This window comes from Crocuta crocuta, unplaced genomic scaffold, assembly GCF_008692635.1.
Source record: "Crocuta crocuta isolate KB4526 unplaced genomic scaffold, BGI_CrCroc_1.0 scaffold271, whole genome shotgun sequence".
Lineage (NCBI taxonomy): Eukaryota > Metazoa > Chordata > Mammalia > Carnivora > Hyaenidae > Crocuta > Crocuta crocuta.
In genome coordinates this window covers 2,443,743-2,465,678 of record NW_027527824.1, presented here as the reverse complement: position 1 = coordinate 2,465,678, position 21,936 = coordinate 2,443,743, and the positions used below count along the sequence as shown (strand labels likewise).

General features: G+C 50.7%; 2 protein-coding genes and 1 long non-coding RNA gene across 6 annotated transcripts in view; 1 reads left to right on the top strand and 2 right to left on the bottom strand.

Annotated features, from left to right (window-relative positions):
• The window catches only part of LOC144241937 (uncharacterized), a 63,276-nt gene that overhangs the window by 15,262 nt on the left and 26,078 nt on the right, over positions 1 to 21,936 (top strand). The window lies entirely within an intron of this gene.
• On the bottom strand, positions 3,790 to 9,715 carry UCP3 (uncoupling protein 3). Of its 3 annotated transcripts, XM_077777991.1 has the most exons (6): positions 9,590 to 9,715; positions 8,898 to 9,108; positions 8,437 to 8,637; positions 7,175 to 7,276; positions 6,441 to 6,621; positions 3,790 to 3,904 (listed from the first exon to the last, which is right to left on the bottom strand). In XM_077777991.1, exons 1-6 carry the CDS (start codon positions 9,713 to 9,715, stop codon positions 3,790 to 3,792), a joined length of 936 nt encoding a protein of 311 aa, XP_077634117.1. The 3 variants fall into 3 exon arrangements, with proteins under 3 accessions (XP_077634117.1, XP_077634124.1, XP_077634133.1); XM_077777998.1 differs by lacking the exon at positions 7,175 to 7,276; XM_077778007.1 differs by lacking the exon at positions 8,437 to 8,637.
• The window catches only part of C2CD3 (C2 domain containing 3 centriole elongation regulator), a 127,456-nt gene continuing 124,679 nt past the window's right edge, over positions 19,160 to 21,936 (bottom strand). For both annotated transcript variants that reach the window (XM_077776610.1, XM_077776621.1), the window contains one exon: positions 19,160 to 19,999. In XM_077776610.1, coding sequence (XP_077632736.1) covers positions 19,859 to 19,999 — 141 coding nt within the window. In that variant the 3' untranslated portion in view covers positions 19,160 to 19,858. The remainder of the gene's footprint in view (positions 20,000 to 21,936) is intronic.

The following is a 21,936-nucleotide window of genomic DNA, read 5'->3' as shown; positions in this document are numbered from 1 at the left end:
GTTCTGGGGGGGGGGGGGGAGGGGGACACAAACATCCAGTCCATAATATGTGGTATCTACAGCATTTCAAGGTCCCTGTTTTCTTCTTCATTCCCATTTCTCTCATTGCTTCCGTTCAGGACTGCAACGCAGTCATACTGACAACTGGCAAAACTTGGATACCCCTTGTTCTTGCCTTGTTTCTAGGCCTTAGCAGAAGCCATTTCCTCTGCCTGAAATGACTTTACCCACCCTATTTTGCTTAGATAATTCCTACGTATCCTTTAGGTGTCTTCCTGCAAGAAGCCTCCTGGACCCCAAACCAGGTCAGGGGTCCCTCATCGGTGTCGCTGCTCTTCGGTGCCTTATGCGTATCGCTAGCGTGGCTTTTGTCACTCTGTATGGCTTATTTGTCTTTCTTGCCCTGCCATCCTCCACCTCAGTGAGCTCCTTGGAGGTTGAGTTGGCCTTATTTATCTCAGCACCTAGTACAACGTGTGGCTTATACTGTATGTACAATGAAGGTTGTCCTTTTTTTAGCATTCAGCAGTTTTCAAAGTGTCCTGACCCAAATTAACTCATCCATAGAGATAGAATTGTATTTCCTTACTTAACATTTGTTCTTCTGAATAAAGTGTTCCTTTAAAAAATATTATCTTTACTTACAAGATTTATGTGAAGTCAGTTATCCATGATGTCCTAATGTGACTAAGCTGGGGCCTATACTATCTCATTTTTGCCTGAGGAGATTGAGAAAAAGCAGATTTCCTTTTTTGCCCTGTTTGTTTTTAATTTTTAAAATTTACATCCAAGTTAGTTAGCATATAGTGCAACAGTGATTTCGGGAGTAGATTCCTTAATGCCCCTCAGCCATTTAGCCCGTGTCCCCTCCCCACACCCCTCCAGCAACCCTCTGTTCTCTATATTTTAGAGTCTGCTTTGTCCCCCTCCCTGTTTTTGTACTATTTTTGCTTCCCTTCCCTTATGTTCATCTGTTTTGTATCTTAAATACCTCCTACGAGTGAGGTCATATGATGTCTTTCTCTGACTGACTAATTTCGCTTAGCATGCATGATATCCTCTAGTTCTATCCACGTAGTTGCAAATGGCAAGATTTGATTCTTTTTGATTGCTGAGTACTACTCCATTGTATATATATACTACATCTTCTTTATCCATTCATCCATCGATGGACATTGGGGCTCTTTCCATACTTTGGCTGTTGTTGACTGTGCTGCTATAAACATTGGGGTGCATGTGACTGCAGATTTCCTTTTAATGACTTGATGGGGTAGGTGTGCAGTGGGGAATGGCTGCATGAGCTAAGAAGCCAGCTTCCCTGTGTGGGCCTCACACTGTGATCGGACCTTCTTATAAGATCTCATCTGTGGGGCGCCTGGGTGGCTCAGTCGGTTAAGTGTCCGACTTCGGCTTGGGTCATGATCTCACGGTTTGTGGGTTTGAGCCCTGCGTCGGGCTCTGTGCTGACATCTAGCTCAGAGCCTGGAGCCTGTTTCAGATTCTGTGTCTCCCTCTCTCTCTGACCCTCCCCTGTTCATGCTGTCTCTCTCTCTCAGAAATAAATAAAACTTTAAAAAAAAAAAAAAAGATCTCATCTGTGACTTCCTGATGCAGAGACTGGGGTCAGGATTAGGAAGGGCACGCATGCTGTCATTTAGAGGAAGCTGTCTCAGTCCTTATAATCACCAAATTTTAGAACTTTAGGTCATTTGTTTCAACCTGTGCTTTTAAGAAGTGGGGAAAGAGACCTAAAATTTGCCCGGGAAAGTGGAGAAGATCTCCCACTAATCTTGTGGTCCTTTCTCCAAAAGTCTGGATTCAGAGGTCACTAGGGTGCTGATCCTAATCAAAATATCACTTAGTAGAATTGGTCCCTCTCTCTATTGGCATCACCATCTGAATATCTGCATAGTCTGCTCCGGGTAGAGGATGTGTTAATATTCCTATATAGAAATTCATGGAAGACAGAGTTCCTGGCCTGTAGGAGTTTACAGACTGAGACCTGGGGTTTAAGAATGCTTTGCATATGCCAGTCAAGTCAAAAGAAAGAGAAAAATTTTAATATAGGTTTTATTTGAAGGTCAAATGAGACATTAAATAAAAATCATTTTTATTTTTTTTTGCTTTGGTCTGGACTTGCCAGTTTGTGTATGTTGATAATCTCAAATTATACTTTAAAGTTAGGATAGTGCTGAGGGCGAGAGGACATTTGCTTTTCCCCAGGGTGCAGGGGGGTCCGAATGGAGAGGTAGGGATGATGTTGCTGAGCACTTCTGCAAGGTGGGGGACTGTTACTTCCCCTTCTCTGCTGGGACACCGGGATACAAGGATTCCCGGTGGTTAGGTTGCTAGTGAGGTGGGGGGAGGGGACATTTGAACCCAGTTCTGTTATCAGAGCCACATAGGCTGCTAAGAGGCAGAAAAAGACCGACATGCCAGTCTGCATTATCAACCTGAAAGAGCTCCAGTAAAGTTCAGAAGGAGGTCATCCAATTCACGCCGGCATTTTACCTACAGACGGAGGAGCCAAAGCCCTAAAAGGCCCAGCAACCAGCCAGGAGAAGGCAGAAGGCATTGGGGCCTGTAGGGCCAAAGGCCCAGCCCTGACAAACAGGAAACATGGCGAGAAAGGGGCATTCTGTCCAAGAAAGAGGAGGCAAAAAGAAATAGCTGTTCTCATTCCCACAGCCTTTATTGAATTATAATAATTTTCCAAAACACTCTTGAGTCCTGCTACCTCAGGCTGTCAGCCTGACATCTACCCCTTTTCCTCCAAGCCTGGCACCCTTCCGGATGCCTCACAGTCCGGCTGGGAAGCGAGGGCTGCGTGGGAGTGGGGCTCCGGTGACTGCATGTCATTCTCTGTCACCCCTGGCCTCCCAGCCCCTCGTTCCTTTGGTCTGGCCTCTAGACAGCCTTTCAACCTTTCAAAAACTTCTCTCAAAGTTCCTCAGTGCCCTGAGAAAACCTCTCCCAAGGCCTCATCCTTATGTTTACACTTGTAAATATAAAAGCTTTTACCTTTATAGATAGTGCTTTCCTGTCCACCTTATCACTTGAGCCTCATAACATCCCTGGTGTGATAGAAGGGAAGGGATTATTACTGCCATTTTACAAGCAGGAAGATGGAGTCTGCCCTCTTCCTTTTCCAGTGTCCTCAGGGAGCAGTTATGAATCGCAGCCTCCTGCTGGCCCAGGTTTTCTCTCTCTCTCCCTCTCTCTCTCGTCTCATATTTTCTAGAATCCCAATAGCTTCTACATGGCAGACACATTACACGTATGGCTGATGATTCACACTTAACCGAAGGCTGCAGCCCCAGCTACGTTGCTTGGGCAGCGTCCCTCCAAATCCCTTAGCTGATTTCCAAGTGCCCTGTGTCCCTCCTGTCCCATGTGTCCCTCCCGTCCCGTGCATGCAGTCTTTCCTGTCCTTCCTACGGTTCATCGTCTAACCAGATTTTTTTTTTTTTAAGAGGATGTAGTTTGTAAACTTCTGTTTTTTCCACATGTATCTTTTGGTTTATTTTCTCTTGCCTAAATATTAGGCGTCCAACTTAATGGGTCCCCCAAATTAATATAATTTATTTTACATCTTGTCAGTGCAAAAACAATCGTGTTCTTAAGACAAAGCACTGAAGGCCAGAATCCTTCCTCTGCCTCTGTTTCTTGACTCAGCAGCAAGTAAACAGTTCTGTAAACATGTGTGGGCTTGTGTGTGCACGGACCCACTGCTTTAGTAAAGTCTTAACTGATTTTGTTCCGGTTAAGTACCGAGTGGCCCTGCCTTATTCAGAACGGAGATTCCCGTAGCATCTGCACGTTCATCAAGGCCCGTTTCAGCTGCTCGTAGGTCACGAACATCACCACATTCCAGGCTCCCAAGCGTAAAAACGATGGTGTAAACCTGATGAGAGAAACAGCCAAAACATCAGGTGGTGTGGACTACGAGTCCCAAAGAGGTCTCCAGTGCTCCCCCCATTCATGGTGTTAGTGTGAAAGCGCCTAGGCTTCTGGTAGTCGTGAGCATTTTCTGAGATCTGTCGAGGCTTTTTCTTCTCTGCTGAAGGCATTTAGGCAGAAGCGGGAGTCAGGAAAGGGAGGAAAACACATTTTGAGCCAGGCTCTGTGGTAGGCAGTTAACTCCCACAGTGCTATAAGGTAGCTGTGATGGTTGCCAGGTTTCTTTTTTAAAAGAAACGGAGGGGGCGGGGGGTGCCTGGGTGGCTCAGTCGCTTAAGCGTCCGACTTCGGCTCAGGTCATGATCTCACGGTTCGTGGGTTCGAGCCCCGTGTCAGGCTCTGTGTTGACAGCTAGCTCAGAGCCTGGAGCCTATTTCGGATTCTGTGTCTTCCTCTCTCTCTGAGCCTCCCCTGTTCACGCTGTCTCTCTATCTCTCTCAGAAATAAAAACCTTAAAAAAAAAAACTGAGGCCCAGGGTAGTTGAGGAGCTCAACTAAAACCACCTGACTCCGCCCTGCTGCTGGGTGTTTCTGGGATCATTTACAGGCTGAGGGGCGATCCCTGAGGAGGTGCCACCAGGGCACCTGGAAGCTGGCTCACCGCAGGGCGAAGACTGGGTGACACCAAATTTAGCTAATCTCCAGAGAGCCTGCCTGTCCTGTGATAGTGCAGCTGGGAGACAGTCCCCACCTTAGCTTTGCAGGCCCAGGGAGGAGCCCGTGACCTGGCCCTACTCCCTCCTCAGCCTCTCTCTCTGCTGATCCTCTCCGGGTCCTCTCTCCCGCCGACTTGCTTCCGTGCCTCTGTTTGTGTTGTTCTCTCTGTCCGGGGATGTCCCCTACTCTCCTCCTCGCCTGGCAGGCCGCTCTCGGCTCTGTAGGACGCGGCTTGGGCACCGCAGCCTCATGCCAAGGCCTCTCCAGAACCCTCAGCCGAGGCGCCACTGTATAGCACTGAGGCAATGAATGTGAACTCCAGAATCAGACCTGGGTTCAAATCCTTGCTCTGTCAGGTTCTAGCTTCATGACCGAGGACAAGTTACTGAATCTTCCTAAGCCTCAGTGTCCTCATCTGTAAAATGAGTACAATGATCGTATTCACCTCATAGCGTTGTTGTGAAGGATTCAGTGAGCTGATGTACAGCACACAGTGCAGGGCCCAGTATCAGTAAATGCTCGATAAACGTCACCTATGTGTCTGCTGCTCTCTGAGGGAAGCACAGGGCCCAGCACACAGGAGAGGCTCAGTAAATGTTTTCCAAGTGAAAGAATAAATGGAGACAGGTGGCTACCGCAGATGATTGTACCGATAGAAGCACTTATTGGAAATTATTATTGGAAATAATATTGGAGACTTATTGGAAAAAAGTCTGCCAATTGAAATAGTTTTATTATGTCACTCCCAGGGTTGAGAACCTGATTGCATGTTTGGTGCAGTCTAATATTGGGTACCAGAGAACTGTCTGCTGAAGGCATCAGTGGTGGGAGGTGTGAGGACCAAGCAAAGAGCTTGGCAGGAGAACGGATCACAACATGCGAGGAGGCATCTGCTGATCCGGGTTAGAGCCACGGCTCTGGCATTTTAAGTTAGTGATCATGGACATGTTACTTGACCTTTCTGAGTCTCAGTTTCTTCCTTAGCAAATGTGGAGAATACTGCCCAGTTCAGGGGGGTGTTGAGATAATCTGTGTAAAGTGCATTGCATTAGGCCTTGTACTTAGTGACTTAGCGTTTATGGTGACAGTTAATAGCCTATGTTATTGAGTGCTGGCTTTTGGCTAAGGACTCTGGGGGGTGAAAGATGTATAATCCACCAGTTCTGGCTACAAGGAGCTTATGATCTAGCATGGGGGATAGTTTAAACTTACAAAACCTATAACACAAAATAGGAGGAGGTAAATACCATAAAAAATGGTGCCAAGGAAGTTTTGCTGAAGTTCATAGGGAGGAGGAAAAATTTATACCTGAGAGTGTTGGGGAGGAGGTGGCATTTGAACTAGTTCTGAAGCACGGCTAAGATTTAAGGCATGCCATTAAGAGGGAATGGTAAAAGCAAAGACACGGAAGCAAGAAAATGTGACGTGTGTTGGGCATTTTGGCCGCCATCGGTGGTGATCCACAGTCATGGCTGCGGGTTGGAGAAAAGTCCAGATGGGCAACCACTGTTCCCTCCTTCTCTCCTGCCCAGTAAGTTTGGGGATAGATAGCACTTGGCCTAGGCCTAGACTTCTTTCTTCAGACAAGCCTCCCCTGACTCTCCAAATCAGATTTGTTCTACTTTTTTTTTTTTTTTTTTAACTCCCGTAGTTCTTTATATTTTTCCTTTGTGGCATTTACACCTGTGCTGTTCACCACCATGTCCCCAGGTAAACTCATGGCAGACACATTATACGTGGGAGGAGGGAAAGAAGGAAGGAGGGAAGGAAACAAGCCCAGGTTGTCTGGGAGGTGGTGCTGGAGGTAGGAGGGGGAGGCTCACCCCTTATAGAAGGCTGTGGGGCCCTCGTGGGCCACCATCTTCAGCATACAGTCCAGGGGGCTGCGGTATTGGCCTGGGGGTGAGTTCATGTACCGGGTCTTCACCACATCCACGGGGGAGGCCACCACTGTGGCACAGAAGCCGGCTCCAAAGGCAGAGATGAAGTGGCAGGGGAAGTTGTCTGTAGCAGGGAAGGGAAGGGTGGGGCAAATACCGAGCCGTGAGATGGCAGCACGCTTGCTTTCTGTTCCATGTGCATCATCGTGTGTTCCTCGTGCAACTGTGAACTCCTCGAGTGTAAGGATAGCGCTCTCTGAATCTCCCACCGTACTCGCAAAATAGACCAGGGCTGTATCAGAGTTGGAAGGCTATGCAGCCCAACGACGTCATTAGAGGAAAATGAAGTCAGTCAAGGCGACTCTTACTTAAAGCTGCATGGTGGGAAGTGATGGCTGGAACCCAGGTCTCTGGCCTCCCTGCCCAGGGCTCTTTCCCCCTAGTCACAGTGAAGGACTGGGTATTTTTTAAAAGGTCTAATTGGCTCTATTAAATGATTTGTGAATTGGTCAGCACCCCAGTAGTGAGCAGAGAGGCACTCCTGCACTGGGCATTTTTATCGGGCGCTGCTCCTCTGCTCCTTCTAACACCCAGGGGGCTCTGAGTGGTGCCCACTCTGAAATCCCAGGTTCCCTCCGTGCTGTGGGAGTGCAGCTGCCTGGAGCCCAAGGCCTCACCAGTGAGCAGGTGATAGTCTAGCAGCTTCTCCTTGATGATGTCATAGGTCACCATCTCAGCACAGTTGACGATGGCGTTCCTAGTGATGTTGGGCCAAGTTCCTGTTAGGGAGGAAGTGAGGGCTGAAGAATGGAAAGTAGGAGGCGTGGACTCCCTGGTTGCAAGGCCCCAGGGCCCCAGGTGGAGGAGAGCAGAATGTTCTCAGAGGAGCCTGCCTCAGTTGAGCAGATTCCACGCTTCCCTCTCTGGAGTTAACAACTCTTAGATTATCTGTATCCACCTCAGAGACAGAAAGCAGAGAGGCCCTCTTATATTTGCTTGAGTCATACTTTGGAGAATAATCTATAAAATCTATCAAAATGAAAATGTGCCCCCCTGAGACCTGGCTGAAGCCAGACAAGGATGTCCTTCTTTGAAAGAGAGAGGCAGGGCTCTTGGAGCAGTGATGGAAGGTGGCCCTGGGGTCCCTGAGAGAGCATCAGGACCAGGCCACCCATATCATATGTGAGGGCCGGGTTCTGGGAAAGCACATAGCAAATCAGGCTATGACCCAGGTAGCCTGTCCTTAACCCTCACTGGGTCACTGTTTCTTCTGCAAAGATTAGTGTGACCCCTGGTCCACATGTGAGAGAGACTCCAGCGTGTCAAGGTGACTACCACTTGGATACATGGGGAACCTTAAAGTCTTGGTCCTGAGGAAGCCCCCTCCACACCGCGTCTCCCTATGCCTGACAACTCGTAGCTGCCTCCTCCAGTGGCCTCTGTTTCTCCTCTGTATCCTTTAGTCACCCCTGATAGGGCTTTTCTGGGGAAGTCCTTCCCTTCCATCTCCACATACCTAGAGCCCACTGAGCCTTGAGGCCCAGTTTAAGCGTCACCTCCCCCAGCCAACCCCAGAGCCTGCATGGCACCTCCTGCCTCTGGCCCCACACCTCTGCATGAACCCAGCACATCTTCCCTTGTGGAATGGCTATTCCTCGACGTGGCTTGTGTCCATCTGTGAGAGCCATGAGGGTGTGGAAAGGGTCTTCTATTCATTTCTGTCTCCCTCATAGCAGTGTGCACACGCTGGTGGGTTTATAAGTTGAACTGAATTCGGGGCACTGTGTCTGGGCAGGGCGACAGTTTTGGTTGAGGTGTTCTTTCAGAATCACTGGAATACACCATGCTTGGGAGATCTCTTCTTGCCTGCGCCTCTGCCCTAACCCGAGGGTAGCAAATGCTCTGCCCAAGACCCTCTGAGGCTGGAGTCCAGACCTACCTTTCCATAGGCCTCTGATCCCTTCCTCTCTGGCAATGGTCCTGTAGGCATCCATCGTCCCACTGTACTTCCTGCTGCTCCCGGCCCCAAGGTGTATGCTGGCCTGAAATCGGACCTTCACCACATCCGTGGGCTGCGCACACGATACCGCCATGGCTCCTGTGGTGCAGCCTGCCAGAATCCGGGTAGTGATGCTGGAGTCTGGAGAGAAGGAGAGAGAGTGGGCCAGTGTTCTGCCACCCAGTTCTTCTCTGGGCTTGATGCTGTTCTCTGCGGAGCTACCCCTGACTGATGCCTGGGTTCTAGAACTTTCCTGATAGTGGTTCAGCCTCCTCATGAGTGTCTGTTGCCAGTCTCCCACACCCTAGCTCTGCCTCTGAGTCTGCCCTCATCTCTGACCCACTAGCCTTGAGTCTGCTTCTGCCCACCCCCTCGGGGTCTACAAGATACCAGGCACTCACGGTCCGATCCTTTGGGGGTATAGAACTGCTTGACAGAGTCGTAGAGGCCGATGCGGATGGAGGCAAAGCTCATCTGGCGCTGCAGGCCGGCGACCAGCCCGTTGTAGGGGCTGCGGGGGCCCTCGGTGCGGACCATGGTCAGGATGGTGCCCAGCACGCCACGGTACTGGGTTCTCCGGGCTGCCTGAGTCGCCTGGTTCTCCCCCTGGATCTGAGGAACATCCCGGCAGAGACATGAGCAGAGATGGGGCAGATGGGGCTGGTTTTCAAGAACAAGCATGACTATACAGCCATCACATCCCAGGAAAAACAACTGAGGTTTGTGTGGCGGTTTATAGCTCAGAAGCTGTGATACACGGTGTGGTCAGCTCAACCCTCAGAGCACGTGGAGGGCAGATTGCTTTTCCCACAACAAATGGTTGGGGGTTTGTCCAAGGTCACATGGTTACTTTTATTTCACACTTGATGGTTTAGAGTACCGTGAGGCCATGAAGGGTCCAAGGAATTAAGATGTTTTTGTCTTGGATGATGGTGATGGGGACGTGGTGAGGCAGGGTTGAAAGCAGTGGAGGGAGCGGCCTGCTCAGGGTTCTGTGTAAGGAAGAGCATGCTGGCAGACACGAAGGGTGCTGGCACGGAGAGCTCAGTCCCTCCTGTGATCCAAACAATGACCCCTGCCCAAAAGCACGTACCTGCAGGCGAACTTTGGCCGTGTCCAGTGGAAAGGTGACGAGATCAGCGAAACAGGCCGCTGTGCCTGCCCCCAGGAACTTCACAGCTGTTGTGGGAGGTACGTCTGAAGGCTTTAGTCCCACCATGGTCCCAGAAGGTTCTGCCTGGTCCCTCCAGGGCCCAGCAGAGGTCCAAGGAGAGAGGCCACTTTGCAGCTCTGAGCTTTAGTGCAGGGAGGAGGCTGCAGGAGACAGGCCAGAGGAGGCAGATGGGATCTGGGCCATTTGGGCCTGTCCCCAGGCTCCTTTCAGCACTGGGAGAGGCTTTGGTGAGAGAAAAGCCTGGGCATTGCTATGCTTAGTGGTGTGGATTTGGCTTGTCGGGACAGGTCATCCCTTCACTCTTGCGATCCTCGCCTTCCCCCTCCTCCCTCCACTGACCGGGTGGATCTTCATCCTTTAGAGGAGGAAACTGAGGCTCAGGCAGGGACCGGACCTCATTCTGACTGCACCCCAGAGCCCTGTTCTCTTTCCCTCACATCCAGCTGCCCCCTGGAAAGGACCTACTCCTTGAAGTGTCCAGAGAGACTGCCAGGTCTCCCTATCCCAAATCAACTAAATAAATGCACCTCGTGACTCAACTGAACTGTTAGTTATCTTGGATGAAGGCTTGTTATGCAAGGCTGCCTGAATATACTCTTAGTCTACTTGAATCAAAACCCTTCCCAGCCTTCGATTCCTTGTCATAGATGGTTAATCTATGACTAGAGGCGTTTTCCTCCCAACACTGTGGGATTCGCGGGCTGATGGTCTGCTGTGGAGAAGGGAGGGAAACTGGTCCTGGGCCCCTCTGCTGCTCTGCCTCCCCAGGGCTCCTAGGGAGATAGGGCTACATCCTGCTGCCAGTGTTGGGGGACAGTGGCAGCTGACCTGCCTGGCTCAGCGGTGTGAGGTCATCCCTTCTTGGCTGAAGAGGATGAGCTTCTCAGAAAAGGAGGCTCAGTCTTGGGTCAGGAGAATGTGCCTCATCTCTTGGCGTGTACATGTGCCCACACCCGCACTGCTCCTAGCAGGGGGACCTTTACATCTGAAGGTCCCGGTGTAGCTGCGCTTGCCTTGGGAGGCGGTCATGGGCAGCCCTGCATTCTTACAATCTGGACTTCTATGCGTCAGGCTTCTGGTGCTGATGACATTTCTTAGCAGGTCACCCCACTGGCATCCAACTCGCACATACCCCTAGTGTGGGGGGTCCTGAACCCTTCTGTGTCCTCACCTCTGGAACCAGGGCCAGTCCCATAGAGCTGTGAAGTGGGCACTGTGTGTTGCCTTCCCTGTTGGGGCACCAGGAAAACTCTGATCCTGTGGTGAGGAAACCTGAGCTCCGCCCTGTCTTTGTGGCTTACTAACGGGTGGTGAGACCTTGGCTATGTCATTTAACATCTTGGGTAAATGAGAATAATATGTTACCTGTTCTTCAGTGGTAAGCTGGATGCCGAAAGATAGGGGTGACCACTCAAGTCTTCTTTCGGGACTGCCGTCTACAACTCTGGTTCTCTCTGTGCTGTTCCCTCACCCTACATGGCACCTAAACTGTTTGCTTGCTGCCGCCTCTCCCTGGAAAAGCTTGTTCTTAAGAAGAAACTGATGTTCTAATTCATACTAAGGTATAAGTGACTATCTTAATGATCAGATGTTCTTGACCCCTGCGGTAGGTGCTAGGGAAGGAAAGACCTGGAATGAATCATGTCTGGCCCTTACCCTCAAGGAGCTTGCAGATAGGTGTTGAATTATCCAGGGAATTAAGGAGGTGGGACAGAGGAAGAAGAGCTGAGGTTGGACCTCACCAGCCACCAGCTCCCAGTCTGGAAGCCTGCATCATAGTGTGGATGGACAATGGTTAAATCAGGCCCAGAGGAAGGGGATGCGTTCATTTTGATTTTGCAAGCCTGAAGTTCTAGTTACAATTTTGTTTTTGTGTTTTAAACTTGATGTATAACATATGATGATTAATATGCATTTTAGCAGGCACTGAGCTCTGAAGGAAATCACGCATCGATTCTAAACGTTAGGCCCAAACGGCAGATGAAGGAGCGGTTTTCTGGGTGGGGACCCAACCCGGTGTTCAAGCCTACAGTACAGAAGTGAGATCGTGTCACTTCCCTGTTTTAAAACTATCCAGTCCCCCTCCTTATTCGGAACAAAGTCCCAAGTCCTTGCCACGGTTGGGGGACTCCCTGAGACCCACCTCATGCCAGATTCCAGGAAATCTGGGGACGAGCAAAAACAGTCTGTGTGACTTGCCTGCGAGGAACTTGCGGAGCATCAGATACACCCACAAATAACTAGCGCAAGGGGGGTTGGACCAATGTCAGAGGGAGGGAAGTACCAAGAAGGGACTCAAAGGAGGGAGAGACCCTCTTTTTCCTTTGTAAGGAGGAATAAGAACCATTTCATGGTCGGGGGTGGGAGGAGGGTCACAAAAGTTAGGCTTTGAAAAGCGAGCAGGACTTCGGCAGCTGAAGCAGGAAGGGTGTTCAGGTGCAGGGAAGGGCATGAGCTTGTGTGGGAGTCCAAGGAATGGATTAGCATAGGAAGATGAAACGACCACCTGGCTGTGAGGCGCTCCCAATAGTTTTACACACAATCCCATTGAAGTCTCGTAACTCTCCCGAGAGGTACCTGCTCCTTTCTCCTACATTTGGGTCAGCAAACCAAAGCTTCGAGATACTAGCCTGCTGAGTGTTACCGGCCACCAGTGTCAGAGCTTGGTCCACTCTGCTATACTAGGCTCAAAACGGCCTTGGAAAGAAGACAGGGCACCATTTAAATCCATTTTACAGATGCGAAAAAGAGGCTTAAGATGGACAGAGACTGGTTTAAAAGCACAGAACCTCAACTAAATGCTGATGGCAATGAGGCTCTCGTCACCAGTCACCTGGGGATCCCAGGGGGTGTCCTAGTATGGATTTCCAGACCTTGCCTTTTTTGTTGAGGGCATTCAAAGCCCTTTGCAGTTAATTAATTCTATGCATATCCATCTATGGGGAGTTAAGTGCTAAGCCTATAGAATAGCAGCTTGGCGAGGAAGGCTGGGTGGCTATCTCTGCCCAGCTTGGCATATGAAGAAAATGGGCCTGAGAGGCTGAGACCTGTGTGTGCCACACAGGCCTGGGGCTTCCTCTCCTCTGCAGTGCTCCCCCCACAGCCTGTCTTCCTCTTTTCTGCACTGGATCCCTGGAAGGTTCCAAGAAGGATCTGGCTCCTAGGGAGGGTGCTGTGGAGGCCCCGGTGCGGATGGACCGGAGCCTGGCTGAGGGGACAGACTGCAGCATGCTAAGGGGACACGCTGGGGGCTGCGGTGCACGTGCAAGTGTGTGTGCGAGCACACCTCTCTTGTCGCAAGCCCTGGCATTTCCCCTGCCTTTCCTCGTGTCTGACGTGAGTTGGACTTCTCGGAACCTCAGCATCAGGAATCCGAGTGCCTGACTCTCAGAGCTGGGGAGGCCCTTGGGTGTTGTGTTCTCTCATGTCTCTTACTGCTTTAGGCAGTAAGAGAGTGTCCCTTCTTCAAAGCGTTTGGTGGCCACTTAGTTTCTAGTAGAAGAACCCTACAAGTTAGGTGTTCTCACTTCTCTTTCAGAGTTACGGGCTGAGGCCCAGACAGGTGAAATGTCAGAGGTCACACAGCGAGCAGAAGTGGGATTCCCACGAGGGCTATGTGACGCCAAGGCATTCTCTGCTCTTGGCCCCCTGGTACAGGGTATTTGTGACGTACCTGGGCCCACAGGGAGCACTTCATGGGTATTGCCTCATGGGCTGGCTCTTCCTGGGGAAGCCTGTTTTCCCCAGGCCTGGGGGTTGTTGTGGGGGGGGTGGGGGGTTAGGAGAGGCTGAAGTGTCAAGAGACTCCTTGTCCCAGCTGCCTCTAGTCCCACACCTTCTTGTTGATTAGCTCATTAACTGAAGTGGTTTCCTTTCTAGATAGGGATCCCCAAAGGCAAGGACGGGGTCTACTTATCCTGCTCCTCTGGGTAGCCTGCTACAGGGATGGCCCAGGGCCAGAGGGACCCAGGGAGGACCAGGTGACCAAGGAACACTACTTGCTGAAGTGGAGAAATGGGAAATCAGAGAAGCCCATAGTATTCTTTGGTGGAGGGTCTTGAATGCTAGGGCTGTGCTGGATCCAGCAGAGAATGGGGACTGGTTGGTGGCTCTCAAGTAGAGGAATGACACCATCAGACCTGTGTTCGGAGCATGCTGGTGCAATGTTAAGGCTGGACTGGAAGGGAGAGATGGGAGGCACAGAGAACAGCGAGGAGGTTGTTGGAATGGTGCAGCAAGAGGTGTTGGAGCCTCAATTCAGGCAAGAGCAGCGGCCATGGGTGAAGCTGGAGCCTATTTCGGAGGCAGTCCTGAGCCACTCATGGGAGGCAGAATGGACAGGCGTGGACTCAAGTCAAAAGCCACACCTTGACGAGAGGGCTCTAGAACTTTCTTTGGTCAGGTTGTGGTGGCCAGGGAGGCCACCGCGGTAGACTCAGATAGCGGCTGCCCTAGGTCACTGCCCTCCAGTCTCCTTCCGCTTTTACTCCAGCCTCTTAAATTGATACGTGGGGAAACCTAGCAGCCAACAGAACTTTGCCACTGACAAAGGTAAAGTTGAGAGCAGGATCTTCTCTCTGTAGCTCTGCGGGGGCACCTGAGGGATGGGGCGTTCCAGCTGCGTGGCCCACAGTAGAAGTGCCCCTTTAAGGTCTGCTTGGTACTTCTTGCATGAGGCACAGTGCTCAGGGCTTTATAGGTACTGACTAACTCAGTCCCTCTATAAGCCTATACGGTAGCTGTCACCATTATTCCCACTTCATAAACAAGGGACCTCAGCCACTGAGGGCTTCAGCTAGTCACAAGACTGGAGGGATGGGGCTGGGATCGGAGCCCAGGTCTGTCTGACACCTGTGTCTGTTCCACCGCCCAGAGCCGCAGACTTCAGGGAGAGCTCAGGGTCCCTGGAGCTGCTTGTTTACAGGGCGGATTCTCGGAGGCCTTTCGTGCCAGAGATCCTGATTCGGATCCGGGCTGGGGCCTGGGAATCTGTTCTCCGTGGCAGCCCTGAAGCAGGGGGCAGAGGACCCCATTCTGAGATCCCCTGCCTGATCTCACCCTGCCGGCAAACCTCCATAGCATTCCCGTTGAGGGAGCCACCCCAGTAGAGGTCTGTGGGCTCTGCAAACCTCCCACTTTGCGACTTGGGCCAGGCCTCAGGCCAGAGGTGCCCCCACCATCTCTACTCAGGACAGGGGTCCCGGGGCACGCATGGGGAGAGCGCTTCATGCTCTGGAGGAAGTCTGGGGATCCTGGGCCAGACTGAGGAGGAAGCCACTTCTCATCTATGGGAATTTACAAAATCACAGGGGAGGCAGCCAGCAGAGAAAGGGGGAAGTGAGTGACACAGGGGTTGGGGTCGAGCCCCTGCCCGGCCACAGTGCCCTCATCAGGGTTGCAGTTACCCCCTCTTGATAAGGTGGGGGCAGAATGCATCTACCAGATCTGTAGTGATCCCAGGCTAGCAATCCCCGATAGCTCCTGGCTGCTCTCTGTAAGCTGCTGTGAAGGGCAGAACGTGGCAGAGGAAGGGGTCTTACCTGTGAGTCCAGCCAGGGGAGGGGAAGCACGGGGCCTCCTTAAGGCTCCTTAGGGCTCCATCCCGGGAGGTGGCAGCAGGGACCTCGTTGCCTCCTTGCCATTCACTGTTGTCTCTGCTGCCTCTGGCTTGGCACCTGTCTTTATACACTCCAGCTGACCTGAAACCTTACCCTGGAGAAACTAGTTGACAGCCTCATCACTTGACAAGTGGCGGCTGGCGGGTGAGTGGAGAGAGACGAGGGGAAAGGTCAGAGTTCCAGATCTGGTTTAGTTCCTCTGACTTGGGGTTCTTTAAAATAGCTTCCTCTGAAGCTGAAAGAGCTACCACAGGTAATAAAGGGTATATATGGGGATAGGAGTTGGACCTGTCACCCCTGAGAATTCAAAGGTCAAGGCCACCCACGATAGGCTGGGCAGGGTTGTCCTGGGCCTCCCAACATTAACAGTGATAGTAACGGTCATTTCTTGGTGCCTACTATGTGCTAGAGACTTTGCTTTGTGATTTCTATTTTTTACAACCCTATGAGGTAGGTACTAATATGGTTCTCAGTTGTTTTTTTAATAATAGCTTTACTGAGCTATAATTCACCTATTATACAATCCACCTATTTAATGGGTACAATTCAATGGTTTTTAATGTTCAGTTATGCAATCATCATCACAGTTTTAGAATATTTTTACCGATTTCTCCTTACTTCCCCCCCAAATCCCTGGGTACGTCAGCAGTCACTTCCCTTTTCCCCTTCCACCCAGCCCCAGGCAATCACTAATATACTTTCTGTCTATAGATTTCTGAACCTTTCATATAAATAAAACCATACAATATGTGGCCTTCTGTCAGTTAGCTTTTTTCAGTTAGCATAGTACTTTCAAAGTGCACCCGTGCTGCAGCACGTGTCAGTCCTTCATGCCTTTCGGTTGCTGAGGATCCTAACATTTGTAATGCTTATTTTACAGAGAAGAGAACTGGGTCTCAGGGAGACACACTTACCCAGGTCATACGCTAGTGTGTGGCAGGGTCCAACCTCTAGCCCTTAAATTATAATGTCATATTCTGGGCCTGTCTGCTGTGACCATTACCGTCTCTGATGTGACACTTGGAAGCTTCAGCAGGGACACTGCTGAAGGGAGCCGAAGGGAGCCGAAGGGAGCCGGGGAAGGTGTGTGGAGCACAGCAGGCAGGGTCCCCAGCAGCTCCGACTGTAGGCTCCGTGGGTAGACACTGAGGGGGAGGGTGGCACCCATCTGAAACTGGGACCCAGGTGACACAGGAAAGAGGAGGGTAGGGGGACAGGAGAGGAGAAGGGGGGTGGGAAGGGAGGTAACTAGGTGGGGCAGAGGAATAGGCAGAGGCCATTTCTGGACTTGGGCACAGAGCCATGGCCACGGGGCAAGTGGTCACAAGTCCAAACACTCAAGTACAAAGTCAGGGCTGTGCCTCTTCTGTGGACCAGGCCCTGTTCTCATATCAGTAGCACAGGTAGTTGTGTTATTTCTTTTTTTTTTTTTTTAATTTTTTTATCTTTATTATATTTTGAGAGACAGAGACAGAGAGTGAGAGGGGGAGGGGCAGACAGAGAGGGAGACACAGAATCTGAAACAGGCTCCAGTCTCTGAGCTAGCTGTCAGCACAGAGCCTGATGCGGGGCTCGAACCCACGGACTGTGAGATCATGACCTGAGCCGAAGTCAGACGCCTAACCGACTGAACCACCCAGGCACCCCTAGTTGTGTTATTTCTAACACAGGGAAGGGGCTGCTAGGACTGCCGAGGTTGGGATCAAGAAGTAGGTTCTGGGCTCCAGCTGGAAATGCTGGCCTGAAGGTAGTAGGTGAATTGCAGCAGGTATATGGAGGAGGGGTAAACAGTAGGAGCTCAAAGAGCCTGTGGGCCCTGGAGTACTCAGAGGGAGGACTCAGTTTACACTGGCCTCGGAGGCTTCTTTTTAAAAAATTTTTTTTAAAAATATTTGTTTATTTTTGACAGAGACAGAGCATGAGTCGGGGAGGGATAGAGAGAGGGAGACACAGAATCCGAAGCAGGCTCCATGCTGAGCTGTCAGCACAGAGCCCAAAGCTGGGCTTGGGGCTCAAACTCATGAACTGTGAGATCATGACCTGAGCTGAAGTTGGAGGCTTAACCAACTGAGCTACCCCAGGAGCCCCTGGCCTAGGAGGGTTCTTGGGGGCAGGGCCAGGTTTGTCTGCTTTGGCTCCCTGTCCCCAGAATCTAATATGTGCCGAAGTTTGAAGGTTGGCTGTAATGGGCCCGGATCATCCAGCATCTGGTGACAGAAACACCCATTTTCAGGTCTCTGCAGAGGCAGTAAGTGCCTGATGGGAAGCATGGACTATAGCTATTGTCAGATGTGTACCTCATGTCCTTAACCCATGCTGCATGGCCTGCGAGGCTTTTCACCTCTGAGCTGTCACCAGGAAAGAGTTCTAACTGTCAGGCAGAAGATACTGGTAAATAACACACTCTTTGTAAGTGTAGGTGGTGGTTTTCAGACCCTCAGGGTGCTGCTGTGTTATTGGGGGGCGCCCTGCGACTGGGTAGGAATAGCCGGTGTCCTCCTGTGGCCTTATCCTAACTTGACCCTGATCAAGTTATTTACAGGAGCTGGAGCAGGATATGGAAGGAATATTCTTCACCCGAGGTTTAACCCCTCAGGCCTGAGCCCCTGACTACCCCTCTGTAGGTTCTATGTGGCCTCAAGGGAGGTGGGCCCCCTCCCAACACCCTTTCCCCCTTGAAAGCTCCCACTGTTGACCTGAGAAGAGGCACTGGGGAGGGGGTGAGCGGCAGGCCAAAGGCTAGGGGGGTTGGAGGAACAAATGAAGGGCGACAGCCTGATCCGAGGGGACTTCACAGGAGAGAGGGCACCCTGCATCTCCTCGGGGTTCCTGCATTACCCTGTACCCTCTAGGGCACGTCCTGCCCGTCTCAGAGTTGGTGTGCTTGCCCATCTGCTGGCTTGCTCCAGGACAGTGGGGGAGGAGTGGGAGGAGCTGACATTTTCTCAGCTTCCACTAAGTGCCAAGTGCGGGCGAAGCACTTTCACAAATGTCATCTCATTTAATCTTTACAACAACCCTCTGAAGCGTTATTATCTGTTTTACAGCTGAGGCAAGTCTCAGATGGAGGGACAGTCAAGCCAGAGGGGACCTGTCAGGGAAGTGGCAGCATCAAGACCGTCTCTTCTCTGTCCCTAGCTGCGTGTGGCCCTGAGTGTGCCCTCCTGGTTCTCTCTCTGGGCTCCTCCTCAGACTCCACTCTTCTAGGAAGCCTTCCTTGGTTGTTCTAGCCCACGTGGTCTTTCTCCATGAATTCCCCCAATTCAGAGCACTCACTGGTTATACCCCTGTGTGTGGAAGCCTTGTGACATCTCTGGAAATGTTTTGTGCGGTGATTCATTCCTAGTTACATAAAGAGGCAAATGACTTAACTTCAGTGAGTTTCAGTTTATAAAATGGGAATCATGGTATGTAGGTTATAGAGCTGTTTTGAGGACTAAGTGAAATGCTCTGTGCTTGGGAAAGCAGGGCCTCCATTTTAGTTTTCTTCCACCCTTTTCTCCCAGCTATTCTGCATCTCTTTGCCCCTTTCTTATATAACTTCCCTACAGGCCCTGTCTACAGTAGCTCTTCAGGTGTTTGGAGTCTGACAATCTCAAGCCAGAGCGACCCATCCTAGAGAGATCAGGGATTCTGAGACCTATTCCAGGAGACCACTCCACTTTGCTGATAGATTTGAGGCAAAAGGTGTCATCCTAATCTGGGCCAATCTGATCTCTGGGGGAGGAGTTCCTAAGTCTCATGGTGACCCTGGCCCCCAGTTCCAGGTGAGCTGTAAGGACTATGGTCCTTCAAGCTTTCCTCTGAGTGTTAAGAGCACAAATAGATTCCTAACACCCTAGTCCGGTGGCCAACCCAGGAAACAGCTGTGTAGAGAACACAAATACCAATATGATTTTATTCAAACACAGGTAGGAACAATGACCTTCAGAGCTGGGTGAAAACAATAAGTTAAAAGCACGGTTAGAATTTAAGATAATCAGATAAAAAGTCTGAAGGAGGTGATTTTCCTCTCCTTTTCTATTGATTAATTCAACACAACATAAAATTATTTATAGCTATAAAATATGCTTATTCCTAAGCAAATCAAATGGAGGTGGCCCTAGGATTTCCTTGGCTATGCATGATGCATACAATCTTCACTCCCTCCTCTACCTTGCCCAAACTTTAAGGCAAAAGTGGCCCATGATATTCAGGCAGAAGGTGGGCTCAGGTCAGCAGGATGCTATCAAGGACACTGGAAAGAGTTTCTTAGCCAAAAGATGCCTGCCTGCTCGAGTCCCTTGGTCAAAAGATGGATGGTTCCACTTGGGCACTGGAGTCCGTTTTGTTTCTAGCCTTTGCCCCACCACAAAAGGAAGGAGCTGAAATCCTGGCAGGTGGACACTGGGCTGGTTTGGGACATTCCTCCAGTCTGTGTCGGATCGGTCTCAAGGCACCCACGGGCTAGGCTGGTGATGGTTTCAGGGTCTCACAGCGCCGACCGAAGCAGACCTCTTGTCTCAGGCAAGCCTGACAAGGCCGAGGGAGGGTGGACAGGTGGGTCCTTCCCTCAGTCTCTCAGGCTGCGTTAGTCTTTCTGGGAGTATCGGGAAGAAAATATCCGTGCGATCCTGCGAGTTTCTTCCTCAGGCAGGTTGGGAGGCAGCGAGTTAGGTCTGGGACGAGAAGGCCTTCCGGACAAAGGTCTGCTGGAGGCTTCACTCTTGTCCTGGAGAAGAGGAGGTCAGCTAGGTTAGCACTGAGGATATGGCACCTCCAAGAAATGACTGATTACTGTCATCTTTTGGTCCTTGGCTATACTGATACAGAGCTGACTGGTTTACAAAGCACTTCACATACTTGATCTTCTTTAACCCTCACCTCTGCCCCATAGGTGGGTACATCATTCCCATGTCACAGAGAGGAAGCAGGTAAAATAAACTCAAGGTCCCACAGCCCTAGCTCAGACTCTTTCTATGCCTCTGGAGAAAGAGTCTCCTCTGGGACAGGTTTTAAAGCCGCATCCTTTCTCTTGCTGCATGAATCTAGGGAAGTCATTTGTCCTCTGAGTTGTAACTGTCCCACACATGACCCTGGGAATATAACTGCCAGGGGGAAGATGCTGGTGAATAATATACTCTCTGTATTGGCGACTGGGAGTTTCTTGAACTGCCAGGTGACTGACACAGGGCAAACCCATGGCCCTGCTACCAAACCTTTTGCTGCCTCAGGCTGACAGGGTATCACTAATTCCCCTTAAAGGTCTTAATGTACCTTCTGGTTATGACATTGTGGTCTTCTGGACTCCTTTATGACTTACTCTTTTGCTCATTCAACCCCCCAACCCCTTTGTTTTTGGTGCCAAGTTCCTGCCCTGAAGGAGCTCAAAGCTGAAATGAAAAGTCACCCCAGGCAGCTGAGAGCAAGGCCCCAGGGAAGTGGAGGCTTAGTAGGGGAAGGGGAAGTGCTGAAAGGAGATGGGAGTTGTCACCACAGGCAAACTTGGCTGACCTCACAGCATGTAGCCTGCCCTGGAATTCTAAATGCTAAAGGAGCACCTACAACCTGAGCAAATTCTCAGCACTGACAGCCCCACAGGTAGGGATAACTGAGAACCAAAACAAAGCGGTGCTAGGGGCTGGGCATGCCCAGTAGAGATGAGAAGATAACAGCTCCCTGTCTTCTAGGCAGGTCTAGACTAAAAGGGAAAAAAAGGAAACCCGCCCTTTGCTCACATTTGTAGTCCTTCCTTCCAAAATATGAGAGGCACTTTACTATACACCATAATGGCTCAGGCCAAGGTAGGCCAGTCGCCCAGTGCTCCTGCAAGACATGGACTGAATCTGATGCTTGTGACTCCAACTGGGCCAGGCGCAAGACAGGAGCTTGGTTAGCTGCTAGACCAGTGAATGGGTGGGATCAAACCTCGGTGACCAGAGGAGACTGGCTCTTGCGGCAAACATCTTACTCATTCATTCATTCTAGAACCAGTGGTTGTTGGCTTATCATGTGCCAGGGCTTTGGTTAGGTCAAAGCTTCTTAGGGGCTCGGCAGTACTTTAAGTCTGAATATTCCCCTCTCTATTCCCAAGATGCAAGACTGTTATTTCGTGAGTTATTTAGGATTTAGAGGTGATACCAAATCCCATTCTAATACTTGGGGCTACACTGCAGATGCATCTTCTGGGACACCAGCTGTATCTTACTTTCCATTTCTTTCTCTGCAGCAGTGAAAGCGGACTGGGGAGATGTTCGTTCTGTAAGCCAGATTGGAAAACAGGCCTAAGAGCACGGTCCCCTATCTCTGTGTCCTCATCTGCCAGAAGAGAAGCATTCTATTTTGGAGAGGCTCTAATGGGTTTAGTTCCCCATCTTTGAAAGGGCTAAGTACTTCAGTTCATGAAATGACTATCAAAAGACCTTTGCCTGTGACCCATCAAACCTTTCAGGCACCTAAACCCCATTCAACCTGATCAGGTAGCCGTGGTTCCTGTCCCCACAGGGCTGCTCAGGCTAGAGGAGAGACAGATGCCAATGTATCTAACGATCATAGAGATGAAGCTTAGAACTTGCGAGCATGGAGAAAGGAGCAATTCATAACAGGGGAGGCTTCACACAGAGGTGAGATCCGAAACGGGCAGAGTTTCAGCAGAGCTGGGGGCGGGGT

Coding starts and splice junctions, on each gene's coding strand:
- UCP3 (XM_077777991.1), bottom strand. CDS start 9,715: ATGGTGGGACTAAAGCCTTCAGACGTACCTCCCACAACAGCTGTGAAG. Junction 9,109..9,589: donor CGGCCAAAGTTCGCCTGCAG/GTACGTGCTTTT, acceptor GATGTTCCTCAG/ATCCAGGGGGAGAACCAGGC. Junction 6,622..7,174: donor AGACTATCACCTGCTCACTG/GTGAGGCCTTGG, acceptor TCCCTGCTACAG/ACAACTTCCCCTGCCACTTC.